At 36.1% G+C, this 13,966-nt stretch overlaps 1 protein-coding gene across 2 annotated transcripts in view; it reads right to left on the minus strand.

Annotated features, from left to right (window-relative positions):
• LOC123676537 (lachesin-like) overlaps window positions 1–13,477 on the minus strand; it is a 97,861-nt gene extending 84,384 nt beyond the window's left edge. The window contains exon 1 of one of the 2 annotated variants that reach the window (XM_045612487.1): window positions 13,290–13,477. In XM_045612487.1, coding sequence (XP_045468443.1) covers window positions 13,290–13,419 — 130 coding nt within the window. In that variant the 5' untranslated portion in view covers window positions 13,420–13,477. The remainder of the gene's footprint in view (window positions 1–13,289) is intronic. The other variant, XM_045612486.1, reaches the window with a different exon arrangement.
• Between the last annotated feature and the right edge of the window lie 489 nt (window positions 13,478–13,966).

Genomic DNA, 13,966 nt, shown 5'->3' on the forward strand with positions numbered 1-13,966 from the left:
AAGCTATTGAATGCCGAAAGAGCAATGGAATTCCTGAAAAGCTATACAATGCCTGAGCATTGTATAAAATCCTAAGGCATACAATGCCTAGGCATTGTATAGAATGCCTGAGCTATATCTGCAATGATATATACAATGCCTAGGCATTCTATAGAATGCCGGATTATACCGGTAAGTTATACAATGTATTTCTACCTTTATTCAGAAGGTACGTAAAACACAAAAAAGAATCGATTGAACCTATATACTATAAGACCCATCATATAAAGTGAAACCCCTCAAGAAAAAAAATTCTCAGAACGAACCCGAAATCCAATCAACAAGATTTATAAACCCGACGAGAACCCAGAATCGGGGAAATCAGAATAGTTTTTTCCCCGAACAGCCAAAGTCATGTCGCCTGTCCAATTCGAATTGGCGCTAACAGAGAAACTGCAATAGTCGCATTTCATACCATTATAGTAATTGCGTCCCCTCCGAGCACAATGGAAAACCGTTCGCCATTTCCATTTCAAAAGTACGTAACTCGGTTAAGAAATCAGCATCAATAACGTACTGCGGTTGCCGAGCTTGTGGAGAACCCAATGCCGTAGCTGCAGGCCACCCAGCTCCGAAACAAAGTTGCCTGGGGATATAAAAAGGTGATCGCAGCCTGCTTTGATGGAATGCGGGAGATTATTCGGTTGCCATATCAGAAAAGTACGTTACTCCGAATTTTCCGTATGGGGAATTTCGTGCGTTTGTATTGATTCGACGTTTGGGGTATTGTGGGGATAATGGTAGGTTTTGCTATTACAGAACCTGCTATTATCCACACTGAATATCATTCAATACAAGATGTATCCAAAAATAATCTTTTAGTGTTTACATAATCGAAAATTTATTAACTGAGATAATACTTCATATAACACCAATTAGATGCCGAAATATCGATACGTCGCCGTTCTCAACTCATTGGCCTTTGTCCTGTTGCTTATACTTACAGCTCATGCAAGAATTAGACCCAGATTACCATCTTTTACGTTGCATCTTTGCTCATTAGGATTATTTGAAAGTGGTTTGAGACCATTTTTTGTCTCAAAATTGCAATATTACAGACTTTGTGACGACACGAAAAAGTAATCGGTTTGTAAATGAGCGTCTAAAAATAGTTTCAAAATGGCGAAAGAGTTGGTTTCTAATCCAAAATTTTTACGAATATTCCCATTGAAAATCATTCCCAATTATTGCCAATCTCTTGAAATAGGAGAACACTTAGAAGGTATTCGTCCCAATAAGGACTTCCTACTTTGTGCAGTTACAAAGATGTGCATGAAATATCCAGTGAATAAAAGAAAATCATGGCTGACCTTTGACTGCAACAACCAGAAAATGTAACTCTTCTGAAATATTCACAACGTTCAGCCCTCAAACATGCAACTGGCCTGGAATGGCTTGAGTGCTGAGAGAATCCTGAATTGTAATCCTTTCATGCACATGCATAAAAAAATTACTACCTAATAATTCAGAGAAGAAGACTTTGAAATTCACAGAAATATTTATGTGAGGAAATTTTTCGAAATATGCCAGAAGTCGACTGATGGAAGAATGTAATTTGTAATGATCAAAAATTCTAAATTAATTGGAAAGGGATGAATAATTTACAAGTGTTCGAAGAAGGATTCAAAAAGAATTGATTTACATAATAATAGTTAGGATATTCATAATTTTATCAACAACAAGTGAAATTATATTATTGGAAATTATATTATTTTTGGAGAAAAATGGAATGAAATCATGATTTGTTTTCCTATTATGAATATTCAATTTTGTATCTCAATCTGTCTATGGATAAACGTCTTTTGAAATATGATTTATTTCTCCAAGAGCCATATTATTTTAGATCGGGCCCATACCAAACATTGGAAAGCGACTTATATTCGACTAAGAATCAAACCACCTCAGCGCAGGCCGCCGGTTAGGTCATCCCCACTTTGCCATTGAAAGAGATCAGTCATTTATTCGATATCGTAACAGATGTTCTGATTGTGGCAGTGTTACACTGACTGTTCTCAGGAATAAAGTGGAATATTCTATCTTTCAAAATGTATGTGTCAATCTTGTATACCTCCATCTATCGATTGTTTTATACTATCTTTTATGTTGCAAAATCCAGAACATACAATGTTCAAAGTCGATATAGGTAGAACTTATCGGGAAGTCACTGCCGTAGCAGAGGTGTTCTAAAATCTACGTAACAAACAAAAATAAATACTGTACATCATAACCAATAGGCAATCAATACCTCACACTAAATGAACGCAAAATGAAATATTTATGCAATATACATCAAAACTAGTACCGAACCTCATGAAGCAGATGAATGAGCAAGAGCTGTTGCATTCAAGTTCACGGCATAATCTTACATCACAAATTCTCTCCGAACTTCAGTTATATAATTCCGAAGTTACATACTATATTGCACACTTAGTAGAAGAAGTTGAACGGTTCGCTCGATTGGTTCAACTCATGTGTTGGATTCAAGATTGAGCAACTAAGTTAGAGGGGTGTCATGTCTCGCGAGAAAACGCCTTGGGGAACAGAAAGGGTCAGGTATGTAGAATCGAGTGGCTCCAAGCTGAATAAGGGGTTTACTTGGACCCGTTCGAGTATGGACGGGGTGCAGTTCTGTATTATATTATGTGTGGGTGTTACGGGCACTTCGCCCTATTACCCTAGTCATCTCGAATGGCACGTTTTTTTTTTTTTGGGTGTTTCTTTTGGGAATTCCTGGACTGTGAAAATCTTTCTGGGAATAAGGGTTGACGATCTGAGGAATGCGGAATTATTTTTCAACTGAATTAAATGAGAAATTCGCTCACTATTCGCCTATCACCAAATTTCATATTCAATTGTGGCAAAATAGCTTCAGTATATTAATGCAACCCTAAGTTAAAACTACAATCGGAGGTTGAGGATTCAAATAATTCTTCCAAAAATTCTAAGTTTTATTTTCTGCCATGATATTAAACCCTCTTATAATATGATATATATGGGGAATGCCATAGCTTTGTTTTTGAGATACAAGGTGTTTGAATTTTTTTATTGGTAGTTTTCCTTCACAAGATATTGACGTTGATATTTCAATTCGAACATTTCATACTGGGGTAGGTATTCTTATTTTGAATGCAAATCTACATGACATTATTTTTCTTGTAACGTCTTCAACAAAAGTCTTATCGTTGATCCTTCAGAAAAAGTTCTAGGTTTCGAACAAATTTGGTGTATTTTAAATCGAATTAGGACTGGTCATGGTCGTTGTAATAGTACGCTCTTCAAATGTATTCTATTGATAGCCCACTATGTGAGTGTGATGTAGAAGAAACCATTGACCACTTGGTGAATAATTGTCCAATTTATAAATTTCATGGTGGTTTCCAAGCTATCCATTCAGTTTCAGATTCATTTTTAGAATGGGTCGCTAACTTCAAATCGATATAATGGAAACTAATATTTAGTACTGCTTTCTGGTTCTTTTTTGTTTGTTTTAGGATCCAATTGGCAATTATAGAGTCGTCAAACGTTGGTGAAAAGAGAGGATGGAAAAAATTTCGTTTCGGTTGAAAAGGAATTCCTTCAATATAAATTATGTCAGCTTATTCTGTAAACGTTTACACAAACCAGTCACTACACCGATACGGGGAGACAGAGTTTTTGCTGAGGTTTTTATCTGTTCTCTTGTATCATACGTTGAAATGTATGATACCCGTTTACATTTCCTCGGCTAATACTCAAATTACATATACACATGCTTTGTTGTTTGAATTTGGTACTTTTTGCATTGCTCTATCTCAAAAGAATATATTTATATATTATTTTTCTGGAACAGTGCCCGCATCTTTCCTCCTGATTTTTTTTTGGTGAACCCCTGGTAGTTTAGAGAAATGTAAAAAGATATACTGGTCCATTTATCCACTTTAAGTTCTTTATATAGTTGGTTGGATGAGCTACCGATTTCGATGAAAAAGTTTCAAACAATTCTCAGGAGAATTCAAAGTATTTAAAGTACTGTGATTGACATGTGATGAACAAATTGATTATTTAGTTTTGGTACTTATTTACCCAGTATGTAGAGAAGATAGATGAAGATTCGATAACCTGTCATAGTCCACACAAAAAACACCTTTTATCTCGAAAACAGCGTTTATAGGCTAATGTTTATAGGACTTTTATTCCTAAAATTTTCTAACGAATCTCTCATTTTCCTTTGTATTTCCTATTTAGCAACACTCTGTATTATACTTCGTTATCATCTTCAGCTCCTTTTGTGTTTTCCAAGCTACGATGAAGATTCAACCCCAGAATTATGTGAACACCTCTCCCAGACTATGAAACCTCCATTCTTTCATCGCCCTTCGACTCCAACCCTCCTGAACCCTATCCATATGTAAAAACCCACCTCACGAAATCAACATATCCCCCCAAACTTCCCCAAAATTTCATCTCGGCAACGCGTCTTCATCCAAACTCTGTCATAGATCACCCCCCAAACCCCCAGCTACATAATTAATAACCCTGATGAGCCAATGATAATTCAGACCAGCAACAGCCAGCAGACCTCCCGCACTGGCACTAAATCGAAAGGACAGACTGAAATATGTTACTGCGGTCCTACGGCGAACTGAGGGCGTACACCCCCACCCCTCCAGCTCCTCCAACTCCTTCCGAAGGAGGAGGAACGACCCTGCTCTTCCTGGAGCGACATAAACCAGACTTGGCGGTTTCGTTAACGACTAATCTGTTTCAAGATTTAGTGATTTAGTGAACGGTAATTGGTGTAATTGGCCCAGAGTTCATGCGTTGGAAGTCCCAGCGGACAATTTGTAGTCGGCGGCTTGTCAGAGGACGAAGGGCTGGCTTGCGGGGGGGATCAGAGACCCCCTCATGCGAAAATACCAGGTGATTTCGACAGGCCGTCAATTAACTCTGTATCTACGGTAATCAGGATAATTTCACGTCCAGTCGTTTGTGACGCTTTGGCTAATCTGGGGGAGATATTTACTTCCCTAAACGGTGACGTCTGTGGAGATATGTAACTGGGTAAGAGCGACGGGACTGCATGATGGATCTTGTGCATGTACTGATACTGTGAGCTTTTGGAAGCACAGATAGGTCTGCTTCCTATTTATGATTTCTCTGAGGCCGTTACAATAATAATAAGATTAGAGAGTCATCTTGATTGATTTGTGTAAGATTGTGAAGACAAATGGTTCAAATATACATAAAGTAGCGATTTCGCGTTTTTTGGCTCGATGTATCAGGAAGGTTGAAGATCTCCTACTACTATGCCTGGTCTATTATTGTTTTGTCTCATGAAATGTCGAAACTGTTAAAAACAGTAGCATTTTTTTTATAGATAATTATGATCAGAAGTTAATAACCCCAAGACTTCTTATTAGATCAACATTTCATTCTACATATCTGCCATGCACTCTCCAAACAATTTCTGAGAAATACGATAGGGCACAAACATGTTGACTTCAATTTGAGAGATAACGCCAAAAAGAAGAGGAGAAATATTTCTTAAAAAATCATGATCAAACATGCCATTGCATTTTCCTTCTAAATATGTGTTGCGCTCCAGCCATTCACACTAAATCGTCTCTGAGATCGGTTTTTTTTCAAACGAAGCAAAATGATTTTCCTCTTGATAGATATTGCCTATTTCTGGAATTATTATTTCATCCTGCTCGAAGTTCAAAAGTTCTGGACATTGAGAATGAGTGAGAGCAAGCTTTCAACTAGAATGTTTTTAACTCTGGATATATATTTTACGAATAACGATGAGAAATAATTTTATATTCTTATGGTTTTTTTCATGACAATTTCGTTGAGCTTTATGGATCGGCGAGGCTTGAAAACCATCAGAACTAGGAAAAAAATTATTATGAATTTTTCAAAGAAAACTTCACATAAGAATTCATTTCCTGAATTGTAATGTGATGAAAAAACAAAATTTTCGACTTTATTTTTCTAATCTCGTACATGCACTTCAATGCAATATTATTTAAAGGTGGAACATATTTTTCAATAGTCCAGCATCCTATAACTGAAAGAAATTGAGATATCTCCTCGAAAATTATGACACTCGAAAGTCAGCTATGCTGATGCTACACATGTTGCCCAATAACACACATTTTGTGTCAGAAAGTAGATCAGTAAAAACCCTTTTTTTTCCTGAGGCGGTATTTTGCAAAAGCTCCAATTTCTAACATTACTAACGTGAGTAATATTGAAATAAAAACAAAGAGTAGAATTGGAAAACGTTGTAGATGAAAACTTGCAATTAAAATAAAATTTTCAAATTAGGAATGGGGATTCATTTGAAATTCTGAACTGCTATAATTCGAGAGTTCACAGTATCAAAATCAACTTCAGATCTCTCCAGGAGTAGAACCATGAACCCTAAAACGCTGTGTCACACGATGAGACATTTTTCCACTATTTCCCCCACGAACAAAGTTCTTAATGTGCAATTTTCCAGGTAGGTCACGTAACCAAGTTCATTACATCAGGCCGGTTCAACATACGCCTGGAGGAAAATAAAATTTATATACAGCGATTTCGAATTTATTTTCTGGTTGGATGCAATAGAGGCGAACTCAATGGTTAGCGCTTCAGTGGTAGAGTCTAGACCAACTATTCTCAATTAATGCTGGCATTATGAAATAGGGAACTGTTCACCCCAAGATTGGAGAGGAGCTGGAGATGTAATGGAATGCTTGAATTACTATTATTTTCCACTCGAGATGGACAAAATAAATGAAATGCTTATGAGGAGAGTATAACACCTATTTTACCAATCGTACCTCCTGAGATTTCGAGAATTATAAGTTTTTGGAGCATAGTTTTTCGGGTGACTTTACGAATGTATGCCTTGATTTATTCAATTCACACTAGTTACTTGTTTTTAGGGGCTACACCTCCTCTTATAAAAAATAGACAACCACTTTCGAAGCTGTCATCTTTTGACATTTGACAATTTATAATTTCGTCATTACAAAAAATGAAAAATATACTCTTGAACAAAGCATTAGAATTGTTAAAATTCACCACAAAATGAATGTCGGGAGAAGTAAGTGTTGTGAAAACTCAAAATGATGTGCGTCACAAAAGAACAACTTAGAGTATTGCTGCTGTAGCTCGAACTGTTGGTGAAAACCTAGATTTGACAATGCCTCCTCGATCTTGGTAATCAAGCATTCCAAAAATGACATTATACTGCATGTTGCAATTTGGTAAGAAGACTAAGGTTTTACGGCTTTCATTGACACAGGAACTCAAGCATTGTCGTATCTTCAATGTTTGGGTCCTGGAAATGCATCAAAATGATTCGGATTCTCATCGAAAAATCATCTTTAGTGATGAAGCCCTTTTCTTCCTGGAGTCTACGTCAATGAGCAGAACTGTCGCATTTGGGATTCAATAAATTTCACGAATAATTGCTGGAAAGCCTCTCATTCTCAAAGTGTCACTGTTCTTTTGTGGGTAGTGTGATTGCACCTCATTTATCCGAAAATGTTGGTGTTTCTGCTGCACTACCAATAATGTTTTTTTTATGGCCAGAATTGTTAGATTTATATGAGATCGACTTCATTTAAAACAAGACGGAGCAACGTGTCACACAATGGAACAATCGCAATTTAATGAAAAATATATTAAGCTGTGTTATTCCTTGAAGAGGTAATCACAATTGGTCAAATCACTGAGATTTCGTTGAATTGTCACTTTCAGATTTCTTTTTTTTGGGGATTCAAGACATCGAAAATAGAATTTAGGGAGTTTTCGAGGACATACAACCGAAAATGTGCGAAATGGTCATCAAAAATTTCATGAAAGGATACTGTGCTACAACCATAGCTTTAGTATAGCCATTTGGCTGATATCGTTTCCATTTATTAATGACAAACCTTCCTCTTTACAACGAAATAAACATTCATTGATCTCTCTGAAAATGTTTCGTTTCCATTAATATCAAAATACTCTCCTCATTGAAAAACCCCTTATCATCAAACCAATTTTTTTTTTAACCTAAGGAGGATATATTATTTCAAATTAATATTTATTGTGATAACAAAGTGTCGGCAGATGAATTTGTAGTTGTAAATTACCCATAAAGACTCGTAACAATTGCAGCTATTTATCCTGCTGTGAAGTAACTAAAGTGCAGTCTGAAATTGCTCTGAAATTCAACTCCAATCGCATGTTTTAATCGAATATAAAACCAGACCAATATTGGTTTAACGTCCACCACAGGAAAATTTCATTCGTCATTCCCTGTCAAAGAGCTGAATAAACATTTAACCGCAGACTTTGTCAATATCGCTGTATTGAATATCGGGGATTTCCACTGGATTCACCTACCTGTCATGACATTATGAGGGGGAAGTTTTTCAGGACAATATTATGAGTAACAAATCATATAATTGCTCAGAAAATAGACAAATGCTTCTTTTTCTATTTTTTTTTATATTAACAAAATAACATTGAACGATAGGATATTATCCAATCACAAGAAAAGATCAACTGCTTCCTAAATTCAATAGGTCTGTTCGATTCTCAATAAGCAAAAATTGAATTGAACATAGGCGAACCACTTTTCTTCTTTCTTTTTTTTTCCGAAATTCTACGCTTCATTGTAAAATCTGTTTATACATTTATGATTCAATGAATTTTCCATCGCTGGCCACTACTTTCTCTCATCTACGAATCCCGCGTTGGAAAAATCATCCTTCGAAGAGATCCACATATCTATCAAATTTTTAACTAGTTATATCTCCTGAATTATTCGTCACAAACCCATCAAATACCAACGTTTTTCAAACATTAGGTTCCGATCTAAAACATACTGAGGTTTCAAGGGCGTATCTCACGTCCAGAAAAAGTTGCAGCCTCGAGAATATCATCAATTTTTTTCTCGAAAATTTCAGATTTTTACCTATAATTTCTGAAATAATGTACTGATCGCCCAACTGCAAGCATGTTCATGATCTACAAAATCGAATCAATCAATAAAATGATACAATATTCCCATGAAGGAGCTTTTATTTTTCCTCAATTTTCTAAGAGTTAGGTATGGAAAATTTTACGAAATTTTTCGACAAAAAATTTTTCAAGTGAGATCGAAATTCGACTAATAATAACAATTACTAATAACAATTCTGGGACCGCTTACCGATTCTATGTAGAGCTCACGGTTTTGAGGAAATTTGAACTCGAAATTTGGGAGCTTGCCTCCAAAAATCGTTATATCTACTGAGGTATTCTTCTCAGACCCCTCAAATATAAAAGACGGAATTGAAGTTGTACACCTTAACACAACAGCTGGATAAAATTGACATTTTGGTATCAGCGTGAATTTATCATTGGTATTGCTTTAAGAACTGATAAGAATGAATGATGATGAAAACTATATTTCCACAAAAAAAACCACATATAAACAGTGAAAATTGAACCTTTAGTCACTGGAAGAGACAATAATGAAGTTAAGAATTACCTACGTGATAGAGCAAAAAAACCAAAACAGATCACAACCTGGATGTTATTCGCCAAATACTTTAGAAAAAAAGTCAGCCCACAGTCCTATCTTCCAGTTATTCCAATCCTTGATAAGGGTCTGCCCACACTTTATGTTTTCAGCCAGCTTCCTGTAATCACCTCCAGGAGTAAACAGAAGCTTAATGAACTCTTCCTGCATCAGAGTTATGTTGGATGAGTCAATGTAAACAACGGAAATAAGAAGGCAGGCAAAAAACTCCAAAAGACGGCGAATCCTTGTAAACAACTTATTTCCTCGAGACAAAAGAGCAATCGAATAATTTTTTTATTCCCTACGAATTTGATCCTTTCAGTTCCTCAGGGAAATTATTAAGGGATGGCACCCAATACATCGAAAATGAGATAATAACAGAACAACACATAGAGAAATTCAAAATTTCTCAATAGGAAGCATATTTTTCAAATATCTTGGAATTCATATATTGGCAGGGTAGAAAATAAATTCATTAATGAATTTTATAAGGTAATGAATATTTCTAGTAGCTCATACCGTTTACAGTTTTTTTACGAACCTATTATAGTACCTTATCTCTCAAAAAATTAGGATAATATAAGCTCTTTAAGTCTGTGAGCTTGAATCTTCTATGGGCAATGTAGATCTTTGAGCTTAATAGATCCTTTGGCTTTCAAGTGAAGACTAAAAATTTAAATTATAATTTCAAAACTTTATTCAGAAATGTGGAGCATATAAAATCATGAAACATAACCCACTGCTGAGACTAATCCATAATTTCACTCTTATTTATGAATTTATAATGGCGTAGGAGCATATTTCGTCGTAAATTTTCCATTTAGTGGATTGGCTTAGTACCGAAATGAAATAACAAACCTTTGAATGTTGTAATTAACGTTTCAGTTGTTAGCTCCGAAGTGAATTTTGAAACGGTAGTTCAGAAAGAGTCTTCATAAAAAAGGCAATTACCCTTGATGATTCTATTGTTACCTAACTCGATTCCAGAAAGGCTGAGGAAGATACAATTCATCACCAGAAGAATTCCCTGAATATTTCAACGTACAATCAACCCCCTAAATAGTACATAAATAATTCCACATACTGGGATATCCGAAACAGAAATTGAAAATAATTACGTCTGACACCACTTCCACATGGCAATTCGCCATTTCCGGTTTATTGTGGTGAATTAGATATAAACTCAGGGCGGAATCGAAAAAACCCGCACCAAGTTGCGCTGCTTGGGGGTGTGAATGCGGCATACAGTTCTTCGGCGAGGGTGAAAAAGAAGAGGAAAATGAATACTGAAAGATAGAGAGATAGGCGAACTTAATTAGATGTCACAGGAACGTTTTTTTCTTTCTTTCATTTGTGACCTTTGGAAATATATATTTATGATTAATTACATGCTTGTTGTAGTTTTTCCTTCTTCCTACGTTCGTAGGTTTTCGTTGCAATTATTAGTGCGTGGGAATTGAAGATGGATATTTTTATGTCTAGAGAATAAAGGATGTCATCAAATGAAACTGAGGGATTTTCGTCCTCCAAGAGTTTACGTTTTCCTCTTATTGTTTTGTTAATTGGTTTTCATACAGGATTAATTCAAAATAAGAGTGTTGTTCATATGGAGTCAGGCAAAATAGAAAACTCATATTTAAAAACTCACTTATGGAATGTTAGGTCAGATGAAAAGTTGGGATAAGTCCCTACTTTATATCTGATGATTGACAATGTTTCCGAAATATGTAACTGAAAAATTTCAGAACAATCAAGCCACAGAGCTAGTTGTATGTATATGTAGATGTAGCGATACCAGTCAACAAGTCACAAAGGACTTGACTAAAAGATGTACATGGTAGGCAAGTAGAAATAGGAGTGGCTCAGGGTTCAGTTCTAGGACCTCTACTCTTCAACATATATACATTCAAAAAACCCAAGAAATCTGTACGCTTTATGTATGTAGATGAATAGACATATGGACCCATAGCCTGGGGATACGGAACCAAAACCCACAATGCAAATTCAAGCAACAGAGAAAAAACTGTTTAGAGCTGCAATGAATGTGCTTTGATTCGTGTGGAACAATCAAAAACCTTGAATGGAAAACTGTCACTGATTTCCTGAAATTAAAAGGTGAGGAGAATTTTCAAAAAGCATTTCAACATCCAAATTGTCAGGCTGAACAAACTAGCTGACTACAACCTGTTTAAAGATGTGATTGGGATGACAAACTATCACGAAAGTCCTAATGATCATCTGAGTAGTGTATCAAATAGGGCAGAACTCGAGAATAAAAAGGTTGACAGGCAAATAGATGCCCAGAACCTAAAAGCGGTAGATAAGGTTTACTGGGTAGGTTGTGATCTTCAACTGAAAATTCTCATACTATTCGATATTACATGATGAAGTTCATCCATGAGGATTTCCACCAATCAATAAATAAAAGTTTCTAATAATCACTATGAAGTTGTCATTGGCAGAAAGGAATCTGCAGAGGTGTTCTTCAGAAAGGCGAAGAGGTGGAGGCCAAAAAGAGATTTCTTCATGTATTTTGGTTCAATCTGTGTTTTATTTCCTTCAAGTTGGTGCTATAACCCGCATTGTCAATTATTCACTTAAAGTTATGCAGAGATGTCTTGATATTCTTACTAGCGGATTTTCCCACCTTATCTCAAATCAGATTTCGAATACTTCGAAGGTTTTCGGATAGGAGAAGAGGTATTTTGTTTTTGATTGAGTTTCGAAATAATTGTGGATCAAGAAGAATGCTTTTCGAATCAAAATACTGACAAATTAGTTTTGGGTGATAAATTCGATATCTCTAAGAATTTAAATTTAAAACAAGCGTTTAGAGCATATAAATTAATGAAAAATTTAATAAAAATTTCACTGAGAAATCTATGGGATTGCAATGTAGTATAAGACTAGAAAAGTCTCGCAACGTAATAAAGTTCCAGAATAATTAAAACTCGAAAGTAAACTATGTATATTCGAAATTGTTTCGCTGAACTAGAGGTCCAATGAATGTGGCTGCTTTGGGTATTTGATTTATACTAAATTAGAGTGCATTATTCCTCAGAGTTGATTGTTTATATAGTATCAATCTGAATAACATTCATGTTATAGATATGTCAGGTTTGGTTCGGTGTTTTCACATCCTTTGGACAAAATTTCTCAACTGTTCAACAACACATTGATTCTCTAATATCAATATTTAAAACTCGAACCAGGTTTTACTAGGCTTGTGCCAGTGTTTGTGGAAATCTTTAAATAATTATAATAATTCCATAAATTTCCAGGGAACCGAAATTTTCATGTTTGCGATAATCAGCGTATATCTCCTAGGTTAATAAAGTATTAGAAAATTTTCATTTTGACATATTATTATACCTCCTTATAACATTCATATAATTCGATGCCAGTAGATATAAAATAATCTTCTGGTGAATAAGATATTTGGTTTTCAGAAATAACCACAGTATCGACCATGGGATATTTATTTGTATTCATCAATTTTGAAACTCAACTTCAGAAACTCAAGGTTTAGAAATGGAAGGTTAGTAAGAATGGTGATTACTGATTATTTTCTGCATCTATTTCCAGAAACTCGAGATTACTAACTATTTTGAAAATGGCTACAAAACAAATAAAAATTCCAGGCAATTACTGAAGTCTAAAATGCAGTCGACGGAATTTTGAACCTTTTGAACCTATCTATATAAACGTCAAAAAAACTCACCATTAACCGCGATATTACAAAGAACCAACACCAACACTGTCGAAATTGGCGCGAACGTCATCCTAGTCGACGGGCTGAAAACAGGGGCATAATACGCGTAGGGGCGCACAGGGTTGCGGTCGCGCGGCATCTGAACCGAGAGCCGGCTTGCGAGCCAAACCGTTCGCGGCGACGACAGAGAAGCGGCAGGCCCGAAACTCCGAATCATCGGATTTTCAGGGGAAAACAACGCCGCGAACGCCAAAACTGACCTCGCGCCGACGATTCGATTGCGATCCCGCCAATGGAATCGACAACGCGCGGTGTCTTCTCCGTGCGAACGAGGAGGAAAAAACGCGTGGTGAGAGGGGGTGTTCGTCCCAGACGGCATCATTGTCGATGATTATGATAATGGGGGCCGTCCTTCGGGTGAAACGGGAGACTGGGATGGAAAACATGAGATTAAGGTTGAATTAGCGAGGGTGATATAATATAATGACGAAGATGTTGAGAGGACTGGAGTTGACTGGATGTAGGGTTTGTGTGTGAGGAGGTTGTGTTGGTGTTGATATGAAAATCATTAAAATCAATCAGTAATTACTGACTACGATGTCCTCAGAACCTACCTGGATCATCAGCAAATTGGATGCTTGATGATACAGTACGTAGGTCTTGGTAGGGAAGATGAAAATATAAAT

Source organism: Harmonia axyridis, chromosome 3 (assembly GCF_914767665.1).
Source record: "Harmonia axyridis chromosome 3, icHarAxyr1.1, whole genome shotgun sequence".
Taxonomy (NCBI): domain Eukaryota; kingdom Metazoa; phylum Arthropoda; class Insecta; order Coleoptera; family Coccinellidae; genus Harmonia; species Harmonia axyridis.